Source organism: Gekko japonicus, unplaced genomic scaffold (genome assembly GCF_001447785.1).
Source record: "Gekko japonicus isolate JY-2015 unplaced genomic scaffold, Gekko_japonicus_V1.1 scaffold348, whole genome shotgun sequence".
In the NCBI taxonomy this organism is placed as follows: domain Eukaryota; kingdom Metazoa; phylum Chordata; class Lepidosauria; order Squamata; family Gekkonidae; genus Gekko; species Gekko japonicus.
In genome coordinates, this window is record NW_015159720.1 from 927619 (window position 1) to 945555 (window position 17937).

At 49.4% G+C, this 17937-nt stretch overlaps 1 protein-coding gene across 1 annotated transcript in view; it reads right to left on the reverse strand.

Annotated features, from left to right (window-relative positions):
* PPM1D (protein phosphatase, Mg2+/Mn2+ dependent 1D) overlaps positions 1-15234 on the reverse strand; it is a 77576-nt gene extending 62342 nt beyond the window's left edge. The window contains exon 1 of the mRNA XM_015420287.1: positions 14666-15234. Within this exon, the coding sequence (XP_015275773.1) occupies positions 14666-15059 (394 nt within the window). The 5' untranslated portion in view covers positions 15060-15234. The remainder of the gene's footprint in view (positions 1-14665) is intronic.
* Positions 15235-17937: the final 2703 nt, after the last annotated feature.

The window sequence follows — 17937 nt, forward strand, 5'->3', positions numbered from 1 at the left end:
CAGGGCACGGATGTCTTCCGACAGGCGGGGGCCAGGGCCGAAAAAGCCCTGGGCCTGCTTGACGACAGCCGGATCTCTCTTGGGCCGGGGACCACCAGGGGGCTCTTATTCCCTGAGCAGCCCCGAAGGTATTCAGAGGCTCTTCTGGCCCAAGTGCTGGGGGGGGGGGGAGCACTGTCCTACCTGTGAAGTTGTGGGTTGGAGCAGCAGGCGAAATGGGAGGGGAGAGACAGACAAGAGCTGTCTTTGGCAAGGCGAGTCCCAGGAGTGCCGCCAGGCCAGCACCTCAGGGTGGTGGCTCAGCTCACACCCGGCTGGCAGTGAGACAGCCGCGGGAGGTGGAGACGGGCCCATCCCCATCACCTGCTCCCCTGCTGCCAGCCCCAGCATGTTGCCGGCGCCTCGGGGGCTCACCTCGGTTGCTTGGGAGGAGAACCGGCTCTGTGTGCCAAGGAAACTGCTCTGCCGTGTCACCATCCAGTGTGGATAACAGGTGTTAGCCAACAGGTGTTGGTTGCCTCTCTCTGAGGTGGTAAACCAGCATCTGGGAAGGAGGGATGGACAGACGGAAAGACATTGGACGTGTATCCTGACCTTCGCTCCCTGAAGGGGTCTCAGAGAGGCTTACAATCGCCTTTCCCTTCCCCTCCCCACAACACACACCCTCAGGTGGGGCTGAGAGAGCTCTTTCCAGAACTACTCTTTCCAGAACAGCTGAGAACTGTGACTGACCCAAGGCCACACCAGCAGCTCCATGTGGAGGAGTGGGGAATCAAACCTGGTTCTCCCAGATTAGAGTCCGCGCTCCTAACCACTGCACCAAACTGGCTAGAGTTACCAACCTCAAGTTGAGGCCTGGAGTTCTCCAAGAATTACAACTGATCTCCAGATTACGGAGATCAGTTCCCCTGGAGAAAATGGCAGCTTGGGGGAGGGGTATGTGCAGACTTTCTGGTATACCATAGATTCTAAGAGAAACGGAAGTCCTAGAGTGCCATCACATCTCCACTGAACTCCCTGCCCAAATCCCACCCTGCCCCACAAATCGTTTCCAGGCTGTAGCGGGCAACCCTAGCTCAGGCTGTTCAGTTTTTACAGGGGCTCGCATGATGGAATGCTTCTCCCTGTAGATGGAAAACTGGCATTAACAAGCAGAAGGCAGGGCAAGTATCCTTATTCCTGGAATCTAGTTTTCCAGGAGCAGGAAACTCACAGGAGCATTGGACCTGGAGACTGAACTGAAGTCAACTGGGAAGGTTATGGTGAAACATCTGCCGAATACTGAGGTTCTTACAAAGGCAGTTGCCACTGTTGAATTCTACTGATCCAACAAGGCATTTCCGATGTTCTTACGTGAGAGTGACTACTAGACATATTTCAACACAAATTAGCGATAATGTTTTGTTTTTAAAAATCTTGCCTTTCTTCCGAGAAGCTCCATCATGCTTTCCACTCCTGATATTTTCCTCCCAAATGGCTGGGATTGAAAGAGTATGACAGTGATTATGGAATTCACTTCAAGAGGGAATTAGATAAACATATGGAGCAGAGATCCATCAGTGGCAATTAGCCACAAGGTTTAGATAGGAACTCTTAGGCTGGGGCAAGCGATGCTCTGTCTTCTTGGTGCTGGGGGGGGGAGCAACAGTGGGAGGGCTTCTAGTGTCCTGGCCCCCCTGAGGACACCTGGTATTTCTGGCCACTGTGTGACACAGAGTGTTGGACTGGATGGGCCATTGGCCTGATCCAACATTGGCTTCTCTTATGTTTTTATGAGGGGTTTGGATAAACCTATGGAGCAGAGGTCCATCAGTGGCTATGAGCCACAAGGTATAGATAGGAGCTCTAGGTCTGGGGCAAGTGATGCTCTGTATTCTTGGTGCTTCTGGGGGGGGGGCAACAGTGGGACGGCTTCTAGTGCCCTGGCCCCACTGATGGACCTCCTGAGGGCACCTGGTATTTTTGGCCACTGTGTGAAAGAGAGCCATTGGCCTGATCCAACATTGGCGTCTCTTATGTTCTTATGTCTGGGGCAAGTGATGCTCTGTATTCTTGGCGCTTGTGGGGGGGGCAACAGTGGGAGGGCTTCTAGTGTCCTGGCCCCACTGATGGACCTCCTGAGATGGCACCTAGTATTTATGGCCACTGTGTGACACAGAGTGAGGGACTGGATGGGCCATTGGCCTGATCGAGCACTGGCTTATGTTCTTATGGCCCATGGTCACATAGCCCTGACCTAGATGGCCCGGGCTACACAATCTCATCACATCTTAGAAGCGAAGCAGAGTTGGCCGTGGTGAGTTCTTGGATGGGAGAACACCAAGGAAGCCCTGGGTCATGACACGGAGGCAGGTTATGGCAAACCACCTCTGAATGTCTCTTGCCTTGGAAACCAAAATTGGCAGCACTTCCCAGCACCAGGGTCATACAGCTGAGAGAGGTCTGAACCCAGGCCTCCCAGCCCTGGTTCGACATTCCCACCGCTGTACCACACTGGCTGTTACGCTGTGAGAAAGCCAAAAGGTGGTCTCTTGCTTTGCAGATTGGACACACCTCAGCGGACCCACGGGGGTTGTGTTAGATTAAAGTCATTAAATTTTTTTTATCATACATCCACCTCCCCCAGCCCCGACACTACCCTACAGCCAGCCTTGTTTCACCTCTCCCCCTTTCCTGCTTCACACAGGCCCACTGGCTTCCCCACCCCCCTCGATCCAGCTTCCAAAAGTAGAACTGTTTAGCCAAGAAACGCAGAACAGAGACCACTGCCGCCCCTACACCCCAGCCATTGGTTCTGGGAAAACGAACCAAGATCTCACTAATAGGCTGTGCCACAAATCAGTTGTTTAACTACCAGCTACGAGACAGAGAACAGACCCGCGGATCCAGCCTGCTGTTAGTTATAGCCCCGTCCTTCCTTTAGATCGCCCGCCTTCGCCAACCCCTTCCCTGCCGCTCCTGTTGTTCTCACTGCTGGGAGCATTAAAGCATCTGAAATTATTGTGGGAGAGGGGAGAAGAAAACAGAAAGGGGGAGCACAAGAGGCAGCCGTCTCCTCCCACCATGGAAAAATACTGAAAACGCCTGCCCCCCCAAAAAAAACAACTTTGGAGGAGGTAAGCGACCCAAAAGCAAACACTGCAAATGGTAGAAAGTGCCCTTAAGCATTACTACTGGACTCTGAGTCTTTCCTACTGCAACGAAGAGACTAACATGGCTACTCGTCTTTGTATAGGTAAAGGTAAAGGTTCCCTTGCTCAAAAGCCAGTCGAATCCGACTCTAGAGTTGCGGTGCTCATCTCCGTTTCAAAGCCAAAGAGCCAGCGCTGTCCGAAGACGTTTCCGTGGTCATGTGGCCGGCATGACTAAACACCAAGGCGCACAGAACGCTATTACCTTCCCACCGAAGTGGTACCTATTTATCTACTTGCAATGTCTTGCTTTCAAACTGCTAGGTTGGCAGGAATTTTATATATACATATACACTACATTGTATACTACATTGTAAATAAATAAATGGGAAGACACGAGAACGCTGCATGGAGAAGGTAAAGCATTAAACCCTGTTATGACCATTGGGGAAAGGAGGAAAGTAAGTTTTGAAGACACAGAGAGGCAGCAGCCCCCTTTAGCTGCCGGAAAGTCTCCTCTCCCTCCAAGGCCTCTGCCATTTCTCACTTGCTGCCTGTCGTCTGGACATAGCACAATGTGGCTTCTCTCTGTTCCTCAGTAGCCCTTGCTGAAGGCCACCTTTCCCCACAACTCCTTAGTCATCCTCCTCCTCCTCCTACGGATGTTCAGTTGGCATAAAAATATTCTTTCCCCACCCACCCCCTTCTTTCCTCCCTTCAGTGCTCCTGTTACACGGCAAGAGGGGAGGGGCCCCGTGGCAGAAGGTCCCCCCAGTTCAATCCCCAGCATCCCCAGTTTAAAAGGACCAGGTTGGTAAACGATGTGAAAGACCTCGACCAGTCTGAGAAGACAACACTGCCCTCGATGGGTCCAGGGTCTGTCTAAGGCGGCTTCATGGGGAAGGGACCGGCCTTGTAATCAATAAAGCACCAATGCACACAGATTGTGATCGATTCACAACACTGAGGCCTCACAGTTCTCTCCTAGATGTCCACATTTAAATGAGACTTTCTTTTTTAACCCCACCGACCAAAAAGGATGCTTTGCAGAGAGCCAGTCTGGTGTCATGGTTAAGTGCGCAGACTCTAATCTGGGAGAACCGGGTTTGATTCCCCACTCCTCCACTTGCAGCTGCTGGATGACCCTGGGCGAGCCATAGTGCTGTCAGAGCTGTTCTCTCAAGGGCAGTTCTGGAAAGAGCTCTCTCGGCCCCGCCTACCTCACAGGGTGTCTGTTGTGGGGAGGGGGAGTTTGTAAGCCGCTCTGAGACTCCAAGTGAAGAGACTCCAAGTACAAATTCTTCTTCTTAACCAAAGTGGGAAGATGAATCCCTGCCCCAAGAAGTTAGCAGTGGGGAGATAACAGGAGGCAGGAAGATGGGGTCGTAACGTAGCAATGGTGGCAAGAGGGCAGATAACTGCACCTACACATACTCTAAGGGGTACTCTAAGGGGTTGAATGAAGGGCCTGTAAGACTCCCCCCAACACCCACCCTCCCCCCCACACAAAAGGTTTAGAAAGAGAGGAGGAACCAAATAAACTTTAGGGGGTGGGGGGAGAGCAAGGACCAGCATCATGCCAAAGGTCACACAGTCTTGCCTATCTTTTACATTTCAGTCTCTTTTTATGCACCGCTATCTCATACGAGACTTTTAAGAGGAAAAATACTCTCTTTTCAGGACATCTGCTGTACAGCCTTGCGACGTGCGTACATGGCCTACCAATATCAATTGGCCTTCCAGTGTGCAACTGTGCATTACCAGTGGACTGAATGGCCCATCATCAGCCTGACATGGTGTTAAGACAGCTGCACAGAAGAGGGAGGGCAGGATAGTCGGGCACCCCTCCCACCACAGGTCATCCAAGGGAGAGGAGGAAGCTGCCAGTCAACAGTCCCCTCCGAGTAAAAGACTGTAAACTAAATTTTAAAGCAGGATAAAAATATGGAGGGATTCACTGAGTCCTTTCAAAGACACTCCCTACATGGTGGGTCTTTTGGGTGCAAATATGAAACAGCCCCAAACAGGTCACCCCACACCCCTGCAGAGCAGGACAAGTGAGTGTCAATAAAAGAAACAACTATATATACAATAACAAATTTTAAGCCTCCACAATCAATACAATTGTGTGTATTTGATATATGGAGAGATATAAACATACCAAAGCATATTAAGTTGCTCATTTCTAAATTGATAGCTGCGGGCCATTTAGTTATTGCATCAGGCTGGAAAGATCCTAGAGGTCCAACAACAGAAAAATGGCAAGGGAAAATTTGGGAAATTTGTTTAATGGATAAAATTGTACATAATCCGTTTTTTGTTGCGTCTCTTAATTCTGCAGACAAGAAGTTGTTTGAGGAAGGCTGGTCTCCTGGAGTGGATTATTTGAGTGTAAATAAATTTTTACCCAGAAATAATTAATATAGATCGTGGCTTATGCTGTAAAAATTTTATGACCTTATTCAGGTTATAAAGTTAGTTATACTGTTGGTATTATACCAGTTATATTTATATTGTGTTGGGTTTTACCTGTGATGTTTCATGTGTTTTTTCTTGCTTGACTACGTTTTAGGAAATTTAGTTAGTTGTTTGTAGTGTTCTCGAGAGTACATATTTTAGTATTTTGTATTGTGTTATGAAATACTCTTTTCAATGATCTGTTATTGTTTCTTAACATCTAATTAATTTTTTTTTTAAAGAAGGGGGGGGAGAAACAGCCCACTGGTGCAGAGTTAGGGCAAGACGGGAGGTGGCGGTGGCGACGGGTATGCCGTTGTTGGGTATGCTGCTGAATCCCTACACAACTGTCTGGCAGGAGGAGGGCGGATTTAAATCAGGGTCAGGAAGCCGTAAAGGGGAACCGAATTCTCCCCCAAGCTCAGGCTTTTAGACCCAGAACTGTTGCAGTCTGGCCGCTTCCCTTGCTCCTGGTGGAGGTCTGAAAGTGGAAGTTACCCGGCCGCCAGGAAAACAACTGGAAAGTAGAGGGTTAGGGGGCAGAGGGAACTGCTTCTCCGGGCTGCGCGTCCAAGTGCTCCTCCTCTTCCTTTTTATGGGTTCTGCAGGCCCAGAGTTGGGTTGACCTCACCTGACCATGAAGCAACTGCCGATTTACAGCCGTTTCCCTGTACCTGAGCCCAAGACAGACACAGGCAGTGTTCCCTCTAAGCTGAGTTAGTGTGAGCTAGTTCACATTTTGTAGCCTCCGGCTCACAATTTTTTTTTGTCTTAGCTCAGGAAGGATGGCTCCAGAGCAAACTAATTTATGCAGCAGCCAAATCACTCGCTCACAACTTTAATGCCAGCAGCTCACAAAGTAGGATTTTTGCTCCCAAGACTCCACAGCTTAGAGCAGTGGTGGCGAACCTATGGCACGGGTGCCAGAGGTGGCACTCAGAGCCCTCTCTGTGGGTACGTGTGCCATCGCGCCAGCCAAGCCCAGACCATCATTAAAGTGTCAAATTCTCTCCCAAATAATTTTAAGTAAATGAAAGCATTTGGGATTGTTTTCCTTACTTTGTTTGGATCATCTTAAGTTAATGTATGAGTTGTTTTTTCTAAAGTAAAACCTCAGTATTCAGGTTAAATGGCCGTGTTGGCACTTTGCGATCAATAAGTGGGTTTTGGGTCGCAGTTTGGGCACTCGGTCTCTAAAAGGTTCGCCATCCCTGGCTTAGAGGGAGCACTGGACACAGGATAATGTTATCAGCAAGTTCTCTGGCTCCTTGGGAGCGCAGGTTCTAAGGAATGGCGTGGTCCTCAGGCTGTTTCCTTCGCCTAGCACAGAAGCAGGTGATAGGAAGTCACTCAGGAACGTGCAACAGAGTCTGGGATGCCTCCTTGGCGCCAAGGCTGAATCACCCACTCACACATTTTATTATTGAGTTATTTATTTTTCGCATTTATATCCCGCCCATCCTGCAAACGGGCTCAGGGTGGGTTACAACACTTGAATGGGAGAGGGCCCTGGGTTCCAGAAATTACCACCAACAGCCTAAAGAACAGCAAGCCAAATGAACACTGTGAGCTGATAGCGAACTGAGAACTTCGAGCAATGGCGCTGCTACCGTCGTATGAGCAACGACCGCTAGCACTTTATTATGGTTTCGAACCATATTATGGTTTAGAACTGTTTTAATCGTAACTTATGTTTTAACATAATTCCACCGTTTTTTACTTAAGCTGCCCTGAGCTGGCCTTGGCTGGGAGGGCAGGGCAGGGTAGAAATTAAAAAAATAAATAAACGTTTCCATAAATACAATAAAATTTTAAAACACATTATAAGCATATCACATGGGGGGGGGGGTCCAATAGTGGGAGGGCTTCTAATGTCCTGGCCCCACTGCTAGACCTCCTGATGGCACCTGGTATTTCTGGCCACTGTGTGACACAGCGTGTGGGACTGGATGGGCCTTTGGCCTGATCCAACATTGGCGTCTCTTACGTTCTTATGTTCAAATCAATAGTCATAGCTCGCCGTAGAGAGAGTCCGGCCCATTGATGTAGGTAGGTACGGCCAATTATCAGTGGGTGGGAGACCGCAACCTGTGGGGGGGGGATGTGTGGACACCCGCTGCCTCAGCCAAAGGCCTGGCGGAAGAGCTCCGTCTTTCAGGCCCTGAGGAATTGAATAAGATCCCACAGGGCCCTGATCTCAGTAGGGAGCATGTTCCACCAGGTGGGGGCCAAGGCGGAAAAAGCCCTGGCCCTGGTCAAGGCTAGGCAGATGTCCTTTGGGCCCGGGATCACCAGGAGATGTTGACTCTCAGAGCGTAATGCTCTTCCGGGCGTATATGGGAAGAGGCAGTCCCTTCATATTAGTTTTAATGGGACTTGGGAGTAACTCAGTTCAGCTATGATTCTAGGGGGCGACAAAATCATCCCTTTTTCTTTTGTTTCAGAGGAGGAGCTATTCCATTACCAGTTTTACAAAACGGGCATCGTGGACGGACAGAAAATCTCACCAAGGTCCCTCATCTGTTATTTGCAAAATCAAATTGCAAACGAGCAGCATCTCTTTTTCATTGTGTTTGCTGTAATTCGCCATGGGCCCCCTCTGCTGCGCATGTAAGGACTCTTGATCTTTTACGCAACTGATGCCAACACTAATGTGGAAATGTATGTTAATTTAGTATCCGGGAGACCCAAGTTCGAATCCCTACTTGTGCCACAGAAGCTGGCTGGGTGACCTTGGGCCAGTCACACTCTCTCAGCCTAGACCTACCTCACAGAGTTGTGAGGATAAAATGAAGGAAAGGAGAAGGATTTAAGTCACTTCGGATCCCCACTGGAGAGAAAGGTCAGGTACAAATGGATTAATAATAATTTTGATGTGGAAAATCAAGCACTAGGAAACAGAAAACAGTACAACAATCAAGCCTTAATGGTTCGTTTCTCATCAGGGAGAAGCAAAATCAAAACGAGGATATTCAAATCACACCAGAAAGCCTGCAAAATCTGCTGCCTTCCCCTTGACACACCCTTTCACATGTCAAAGTAGGGCTGTCAACAAATCACTGAAATATCCCTAAATTAGTTGACTAAGCTGACATGATTAGCTAGAGAACTGGAGAGAAGATAACTTCTCCTACACAAAAATGTAGATGCTGCTCTTGGTATTGCAGCAAACAGAATCCCAAAAGGGAATTCCCTCCTGCACAAAAAGAAAGATAAGAACCGAAGCGGTGTAACATAGTGGATTGACTGTTGAACTAAGATCTAGGAGATTTAGGGATTTGCGCCTTTGGCATGCCTGCCTAGGATAAAGACCGGTTTAATTTGGTCCAACAGTCACTCTGTGGGTAGAACCAGATAAGCAGGCTAAAGACAAAGGCAATCTGGGGAAACAATCAACACGTGTTCTGAAACTCCAGGAGAGAACTCTCTCCTATCCTTCCTTCTATGGCACCATAACACAGTTTCCCTCCCCCCCCCCCAACTTAAAACAGCTCTCCAGATTCCAGAATCAAGCTGCTTGCAGCATTCAAGGAAGCAAATTTCAGAATTTGGACCACCGCCCACAAATCTCTACCAAAAACCTTCCCCTGCAGTTCATTTACCTGCTTCCTCTCCTCCTGCCCTTAACACAATCCATGCCCGTTCAATGCTTCTACCACCCCCAGCCAATACTGAGTGGACCCTTTAAAAAATACTATACGGAACAAGTTGCCTGCTGAGATGGGGAGGAAGAGAGCAAGCGAACTAAAGGGAAAGGGGTAGGATTATAAGGATAACCGAAGCGTTCTCTCTCTCTCTCACACACACACACACACATTTGTTCTTTCGCAACATACAACACTGTTCCTCAACCTCTGAACCAGTCTTTGTCTAGCTTCAGACAAAAAAAACCCAAACCATACTAATTATTACTATTTAAATGTTCATTGCTTTAGATGTAACACTACTAACGTTTTATTTTTATCCTGCTTATCAGCCAAAATTTGCTGTCAGAGGTTTGCATAATTATTTCTTTTTTAAAAAGGAAATAAAATCAATAGACAAGGCATGAAAATTCAATACCACACTTATCTGGTGCCCACAGCTCCCAAAGTGGCTTACAAATTCTAATGAAATTTAGCATGTTTTAAGATTGAAAACTGTTGAGCTGCATCTGTTGGGATTTTTCCCTGCGCAGTAAATGAAAATTCACAAGATACAGAAGCACCTGCTGGGACCAAGCACAACAGATGGAGAGGCAATACGGGGGGTGCAGTGTCCACTCCCAGATGTTAGCCATCCATGCTCACCCCACCCAAAATAGCCCCTGGTGAGCAGATTCCCAACAGACCCGGATCTGGTCATGAGGGACGTGCGGATGGCTCCACCTGCCCTCCTCCTTACAGCCTCATCGCTTTGGTTCCAAAACAAGTGACCAACAAAGAGACCAAGTGTGTGTGTAAAGTGCCATCAAGTCGCAGCCAACGTACGGCAACCCCATATGGTTTTCAAGGAGAGAGACAGGCGGCAGTGGTTTGCCATAGCCTGCCTCTGCACAGAGACCCTGGTATTCCTTGGAGGATCTCCCATCCAAATACTAACCATAAGAACGTAAGAAACCCCAATGTTGGATCAGGCCAAAGGCCCATCCAATCCAACACTCTGTGTCACACAGGGGCCAGAAATACCAGGTGTCCTCAGGGGGGCCAGGACACTAGAAGCCCTCCCACTGTTGCTCCCCCCCCCAAGCACCAAGAAGACAGAGCATCACTTGCCCCAGAGCCCCTATCTATACCTTGTGGCTAATAGCCACTGATGGGCCTCTGCTCCATATGCTTATCTAATTCCCTTTTGAAGCCGTAGCCACCACCACTTCCTGTGGCAGTGAATTCCAAGTGTTAATCACTCTTTGGGTGAAGAAGTACTTCCTTTTATCCGTTCTAACCCGACCGCTCAGCAATTTCATGGAGTGCCCACGAGTTCTTGTATTGTGAGAAAGGGAGAAAAGTACCTCTTTCTCTACCTGCTCTTTCCCATGCATAATCTTATAAACCTCAATCATGTCACCCCTCAGTCGCAATGCATGGCTAGGAATAAATACAGTGAAGCAACATGTTGAATACCGGCAAACAGATTGATGACTTACTGAACCAGTCCTCGAAAAATCGTCCCTGCTTGTGATCAGTGAACAGAGCATGAGCCAAACTGGCAGGTGTTCATATGTCCCTAGCCAGGAGTAAGCTACGATGTCCATGTTTGTACAGAATGCAGAACCGTATTTAAGACTAACTGTGGTTCAGCACTGACCCTGCTTAGTTTTCAAGGTCTGACAAGACTGGGCTAAGCCTGGATCATCCAGGTCAGGTCATGAGCAATACTGATGCTAGAAACTGCTGTCAAGTAGCAGCTGAATTATGGCAACCCCAGAGGGCTTTTGAGGCAAGAGACGAACCGAGGTAGTTTGCCTGGCTCTGCCCAGTAACCCTCGGCTTGCTTGGTGCCTTGGCATCCAAGCACTAACCAGGGCTGACCCCCGCTTAGCTTCCAAGATCGTTTTCATCAAAGTCTTGCAGTCTCTTTCCTTTGCCCATCTTAAAACTTACACCAGTAGTGTAAAGATAAAGGTATTGTACAGGTAAAAAGGAAAAGGAGGAACCCAGCTAAACAGCCATAAATTCTAGTTTTCAGCACTGCTGCAGAAATTGGGCTATTCCTTTCCCCTTATCTTACTATTTGGCAGCTTCCTAGATCTGATGAGATCGGGCTAGTCTCAGATATCCAGGTCAGGGCTAAGAGGTCTTAGAGAAGCACGTTTTAGTCTATCTCCAAGGATATGAACTAGTCAAGTTACTAGTTCCCAGGACTGCAATAATTTTAAAATCTTATTAAAATATTTATACTCTGCCTTTCCTCTTGGGTCAAGGCATCTTTCAAATAATAACTTCAAATAATCCATGCTTAACTTCACAAGCAAACTTCAGCATGTTCTTAGAAACCAGAGACGTAGGGTAGGTGCAGACAATAAGGAGTACTTTCTGGAGGGGGCACTAACAGTATTCTACGAGGGCCTTCATAAATCAGAGCAACACAATAATAGCCTCAATGTAAGCGGGCAAAAACACTGCCATTTAAATGGCTTCAATGAAAAAATGACAAAATATGTGTGTCAGCACATCCCAGGGTCTTAACATTTATTCCCCAGATTACAGGAAGAAAGTACGAAACTCAGTTTGCTTCCTGCGGAAGAAATGGATTGAGCACCAATTGCTGCGATCCTGTGGATGCTTGCCTGGAAGTAAGTTGCAATGGATGCAATGGGCCTTACTTCAAAGTAACCAGAAACAGGGTCCAATGTTCCCTCTAAGCTGAGTTAGTGCGACCTAGCTCACCATTTTTAGCCTCCAGCTCACACATTTTTGTCTTAGCTCAGGAAGGATAGCTCGCTCACAACTTTAATGCCAGTTACTCACAAAGAAGAATTTTTGCTCACAAGACTCCACAGCTGAGAGGGAGTATTGAGGTCCGTGTTCTAGTTTACTGCTCCTTTCCACAAGCCGGCCCCCACAGGTCTAATAAAATGCTTCAGAAAGAGGATCACACCTGAACTGTTCAAAACCAGTCCCACAGCCTCAATTTATTCTGAACGGAGCAACCCGGATTCTAACTGGAGTCTGTGGGAAGAAACAGAACAGTCTGGTGTTACATTAGCTGCCCTGGCTTCTAGTTTGATTTCGGGCTCAGTTCAAAGTGGCCTGGGATCAAAGTGCCTTGTGGAGCTAAGATCCACAGATGGTGCCCTTCTCAGAACAAAGTTTGAGTCCAGTGGCACCTTTAAGACCAACAGAGTTTTAGCGAAGGTATAAGCTTTCGTGTGCATGCGCACAAAAGATTATACCCAGAATTAAACTTTGTTGGTCTTGAGGGTGCCACAGGTGCCCTTCTCGAGGTGACAGAGGTGAGCACAGTAGATTCTGAGAAGACGGTTTTCAGCCGCCCCTCTGTTATGGAATTCCTTCCCTCTTACTATGGAACCTGTCCAGCCCCTTTCCTTCTGGCCTTCAAACCCAGTTTTTAAAATCTGGTATTGGTTAAAGTTTTTTAATTCTTGAACCTAAGACCTTTTAGAGACAATGCTATTTTGAGCATATTGTCGGAGTCTGTTCTTTGGTGCTGTTATTTTTAAAAACCTGAATCCTTTCAAGCAATTTCTGGATATGTGTCTATGTTCTAACAGATGTGATCGTCCTATCTCTTGAGATTGCTTTCAACAGCCTCAAGAAAAGGCCAGATCTAAATTCTCTGAGTAAAAGACCTAATAAACCACCAAGGGCCTCTCTATTATCTGCCACAATCTAGCTGTGTTGAAAAGAAGACGCTGGCAAAATGACTGAAACAGCACTCAAGATACTTAATTGAGTTGTTTTAAAACCATCAGAGTAGCATAAAAAAAAAAGATTTCATCAGTTTATTTAAACTAAAGGCCGAAACAGCTGCAAGCTATGTAATGCTGAAAACAAATTAAAGCACATTCCAGCAACTGGAATTTCTGCAATTCAGGTCTCTTTAATTAGGTGACAGAAAAGACAGCAGATGATAGTAGAGTAGGAAGGCAGGAAGGAAAAGGTGTGCTAACCTGATCAATTCAGAGCCTGTGTGGGCAATTTCTTTAAGAAGAGACCGTGCCCACAGGAAGAGGAGCAACCACATCACTGTCCAAGTTCATTTACACTTGTGACACCTTAAAGTATAACTAATTTATTGTGAGGGGCATGTTTCATGAGCCAGAATTAAAGGTGTGGCACTACTAAATGTAGATATATGCTTCAAAGAAACAAGTCTATCACTTTATTCCCTGTTCAAGTCTATCACTTCCTCTGATCCTAACAGATGGAGCAGCTACACTACGTTTTCTTTTAAAAGTGGACCTTCTGCTTTACTGAAACTCCATTTGTCAGCTGAACAGAAGGGTACGGCAAGGGAAGGTCTGGGTAAGAATCGGTTGTTCTGGGTAAGACACTTTTTGCACAGAGCCGAACTTTTAAAAGATACCTTCTGCAGCCTGATCCTATCTTTGTTCACTTAGTGGGATCCTATCTCAGTGGGATTAATAACAACATCCTCCCAGTGCCTATTCCGAAGCAATTCCCTCTGTGCTTAGTGGGGTTTACTTCTAGACAAGACAGCCACCCTTAGTGTTAAATGTACCAAAACTGTGGCCCCAATCCCACATGCACTTTTCAATAGGGGGACAAGTTTACTCCTCACTTAAAGGGGAGGATGCACGCAGACGTGCTCAGTGGGCCCAAGTCCCATTAAACTTTGGTGGGCCTTACAGGATCCAACCACCTGTGGGCACAAGGTCTGGCCACCCCTCTGGAATTCAACGCCACACTTGCCAGTGGTGTTCGGGTGGGATGGAAGAGAACATTCAGATATAGGTATGAGTGAGCGACAAATAGCAGGAGGTTTTTAAAAGATTCCTCCTCTTTCGACAACGGCTGCTTTTTATCTATAGATGTTAACTTCAGGGTATGACTGCTTCCAGGGATCGTCAGAGTACTCGTCTGCAACAGCATTTAACTGCTTTCAAGCCTTGGGTATGTCTCAACACACACAATCACACCAGTACGTTAAATCCGGCATCCTGCGCACCGACACACACACAACACAGTGGTGAAACTCTGGACCTGAAGCTTGCTTGTCTAATAGATCTACCCACCACCCAAGTATCATTTTAAAATCTATACAAATTATATGTATATCATTGATCAAATATCATTTAAGAAAAAAGCAGCCACTCTGCTCCTGAGTCGACCTATTCGTGTCTATTCACCCACAGCCGCCATACAGATCGGACTCTGAGCCTACCTTTAAGGCACACAATGAAAACACAACAACAACAACTACAACAACAACAACGCAAGAAGGGGACACCGTCCGCTCCCGGGGGCACCCTTCGCTCGCACAAAGTCTTCCGGGCGGCGCTCCAAGCATCCCCACAGGGGCCGAATCTTCCAGCTCACCGCTCCCCCCCCTTGACCACCCCGGTCTGCCTTTGTTCGTCTGAACGCGGGCAGGGCAGGCGCGCGGGGACTCACGCAGCTTCTTCCACATGGCGCGGTGGCAGGCGACGAAGCCCTTGCGGAGGGCGGCGCAGACGGCGGCCGGCTCGCGGGAGCGGAAGCCCCTCTGCTTCTGGATGAAGCCCCAGAGGTGGTCGCGGGCGAACTGGGCGGCCTCCCGCCCGCCGTGCCCGTCGCACACCGCGAAGAAGGCCACCGAGCGGGGCCCGAGGCCGTCGCCGGGCGAGGAGGGCGCCGAGGGGGAAGAGTCCTGGGCCGCCGCCGCCGTCGTCGTGGAGGAGGAGGCCCCCTCCTGGGGCCCCGAGGGCGGCTCGGGCTCGACGACGATCTGGGTCACGTCCTCCATGTATTTCCTGCCGCCCTGGTCCGAGAAGAGGCTCACGCCCAGCCAGCGCGGGGGGCCCGCCATACGGCCGGACGGGGGCGGCGGCGGTGGCGACGCGGCTCCGGCTCCCCGGCCGCGGGGGTGGAGAGGGAGAAGGGGAGGAAAGCAGCCCTCGGTCCGCGCCTCGCCTCGCCTCCTGCCGGGCGGCCGCTCAAGCGAGGATGGGGGAGGAGGAGGAGGAGGAGGAGGCGCGTCGAGGCGGCCGCCGCACGCACGCAACAATCCCCGGCGGAGCGCCGCGCAGCCCCGCGTTCCGAGGAGGGGGAGGAGCGGAAGCGGCGGCACCGCCCCCAGCCCGGCCCTCCGCCCGGGCAGGACCGGCAGTGGCAGGACAGGGCAGGGCGCCGCCCCTGGTGACGAGGAAGCTGGGCGGAAGGGGCGCCGCGGCTCAGGCTCAGGCCGGGGAGAGGCGCTCGGGGAAGGAAGCCCTCCTCCTCCTCCTCCTCCGGCGGTCGCCTGACCACGGCGCTCCCTCTGCTGCCTGCGGAGTCCGCGGAGCAGAAATTCTACTTTGGGAGCGGCCGGCGTGGAAGTCCTGGCCAAGCGAGAAGAACAGAAGAGAAGCCAGTGTTGGGCCAGGCCAACACTCTGTGTCACACAGTGGCCAGAAATGCCAGGGACCATCAGGAGGTCCACCAGTGGGGCCAGGACACCAGAAGCCCCCCCCCCCACTTTTGCCTCCCCCCAAAGCATCAAGAACATAAGAGAAGCCAGCGTTGGATCAGGCCAGTGGCCCATCCAGTCCAACACTCTGTGTCACACAGTGGCCAGAAATACCAGGCGCCATCAGGAGGCCCAGCAGTGGGGCCAGGACATTAGAGGCCCTCCCACTGTTGACCACCACCCCCACGAACACCAATGAAGACAGAGCATCACTTGCCCCAGACCGAGAGTTCCTACATATACCTTGTGGTTGAATCAGGCCAATAGCCCATCCAGTCCAACCCCTGATGGCGCCTGGTAGTTCTGGCCACTGTGTGACAGAGTGTTGGACTGGATGGGCCATTGGCCTGATTCAACATTGGGGGGGGGGCAAGAGTGGGAGGGCTTCTAGTGTCCTGGCCCCACTGGTGGACCTTCTGATGGGGCCAGGACACTAGAAGCCCTCCCACTCTTCCCCCCCCCTCAAGCACCGAGAACATAAGAGAAGCCAATGTTGGATCAGGCCAATGGCCCATCCAGTCCAACACTCTGTCACACAGTGGCCAGAAATGCCAGGTGCCATCAGGAGGTCCAGCAGTGGGGCCAGGACATTAGAGGCCCTCCCACTGTTGCCCCCCCAAGCACCCAGAATACAGAGCATCCCTTGCCCCAAACCAAGTGTTCCTATCTATACCTTGTGGCTAATAGCCACTGATGGACCTCTGCTCCATATGTTTATCCAACTCCCTCTTGAAGCCATTCATGCTTATAGCCACCGCCACCTCCTGTGGCAGTGAATTCCATGTGTTAATAACTCTTTGGGTGAAGAAGTACTCCCTTTTATTTATTAGTTTCTATTTATATCCCACCTTGCCTGCCTATCCGTTCTAACCCGACTGCTCAGCAATTTCATTGAGTGCCCACAAGTCCTTGTATTGTGAGAAAGGGAGAAAAGTACTTTTTCCCTCTACCATGCATAACTTTGTAAACCTCTATCATATCACCCCCTCAGTCACCGTTTCTCCAAGCTAAAGAGCCCCAAGCTCTCTGGCTGCTACATAAAATAGTTTGCTCTGGAGCCATCCTTCCTGAGCGAGGACAAGAATGCATGAGCCGGAGGGTAAGAAACTGTGAGCTTGCTCACACTAACTCAGCTTAGAGGGAACACTGTTCCTGAGAGAGAAAGTTTGCGCATCCTCCGCTGATTGATTGATTGGCTTTACTTTGTACCCCACCTTTCTTCCCAGAGGGGATCCGACGCTGCTCCCACACATTCGCCTCTCTTCTCTTTTAGCCTCATGACAGCCCTGTGAGGGAGGTCAGGCTGGGGGGGCGTTACTGGCTTGGGCCACCCTCCTTTTAAGGTTTGAGTTCCAGAACAAAAGAAGAGCCCGGGGGTCTCTTAGGAGGTTAGCAGCATGATTGTTACATAGCACTTTCTGCATCCACACACACCCCTCGCCACCTATATATCTCTGTCCAGTTTCTTCATACCCTCCATGTATCTGACGGAGAGAGCTGTGTTTCTCAAAAGCTTATGCTACAATGAAGTTTGTTAGTCTTGAAGGTGCTACTGGGCTTCATTGCTATTTTGCAGCAACAGACTTACACGGCTAACTCCTCTGGATCTATATCTCCTGTAATAGTGTATTGTATTTTGCTTCTTTGGTTTCATGAGCAAAAAAATTAATTTATTTATTACACCACCCCAAAAAATGGTTAAGACCATGGGTTACCCTAGGAGCTTGCTTTCGCGAGTCGCAGACGGCTTCTTCAGATATATCTGCAGGGCTGAGATCCAGGGAAGGAAGGTGAGGAGAGGTGGGATTTATGGTCTTGGGGGGGGGGAGCGCCAGCCAGTCACAGCTAACACCGTGGGGTCTTCACAGCAAGAGCTGATCAGAGGTGGTTTGCCTGTCTCTGCCTAACTACCCTGGACTTCCTCCATGGTCTCCCATCCAAGTCCTGACAGACACACTGGTTTCCTTCATTAACGCACAACTGTTCTCTCCAAAGTGACATACAACATTGTCCTGTTATCTGAAGAAGTGTGCATGCACACAAAAGCTTATACCTGGGATTAAACTTTGTTGGTCTTAAAGGTGCCACTGGACTCAAACTTTGTTCTCTTCTTCCCCCTTTATACTTACAACAACCCTCTCAGGGAGGGGGGGCTGTGAGTGTGTGACCCAGCGACATTCCATAGCAATAGCTGGGATTCGCAATAGTTGGGTTTCCCAGATCCTAGTTCAACATTTCA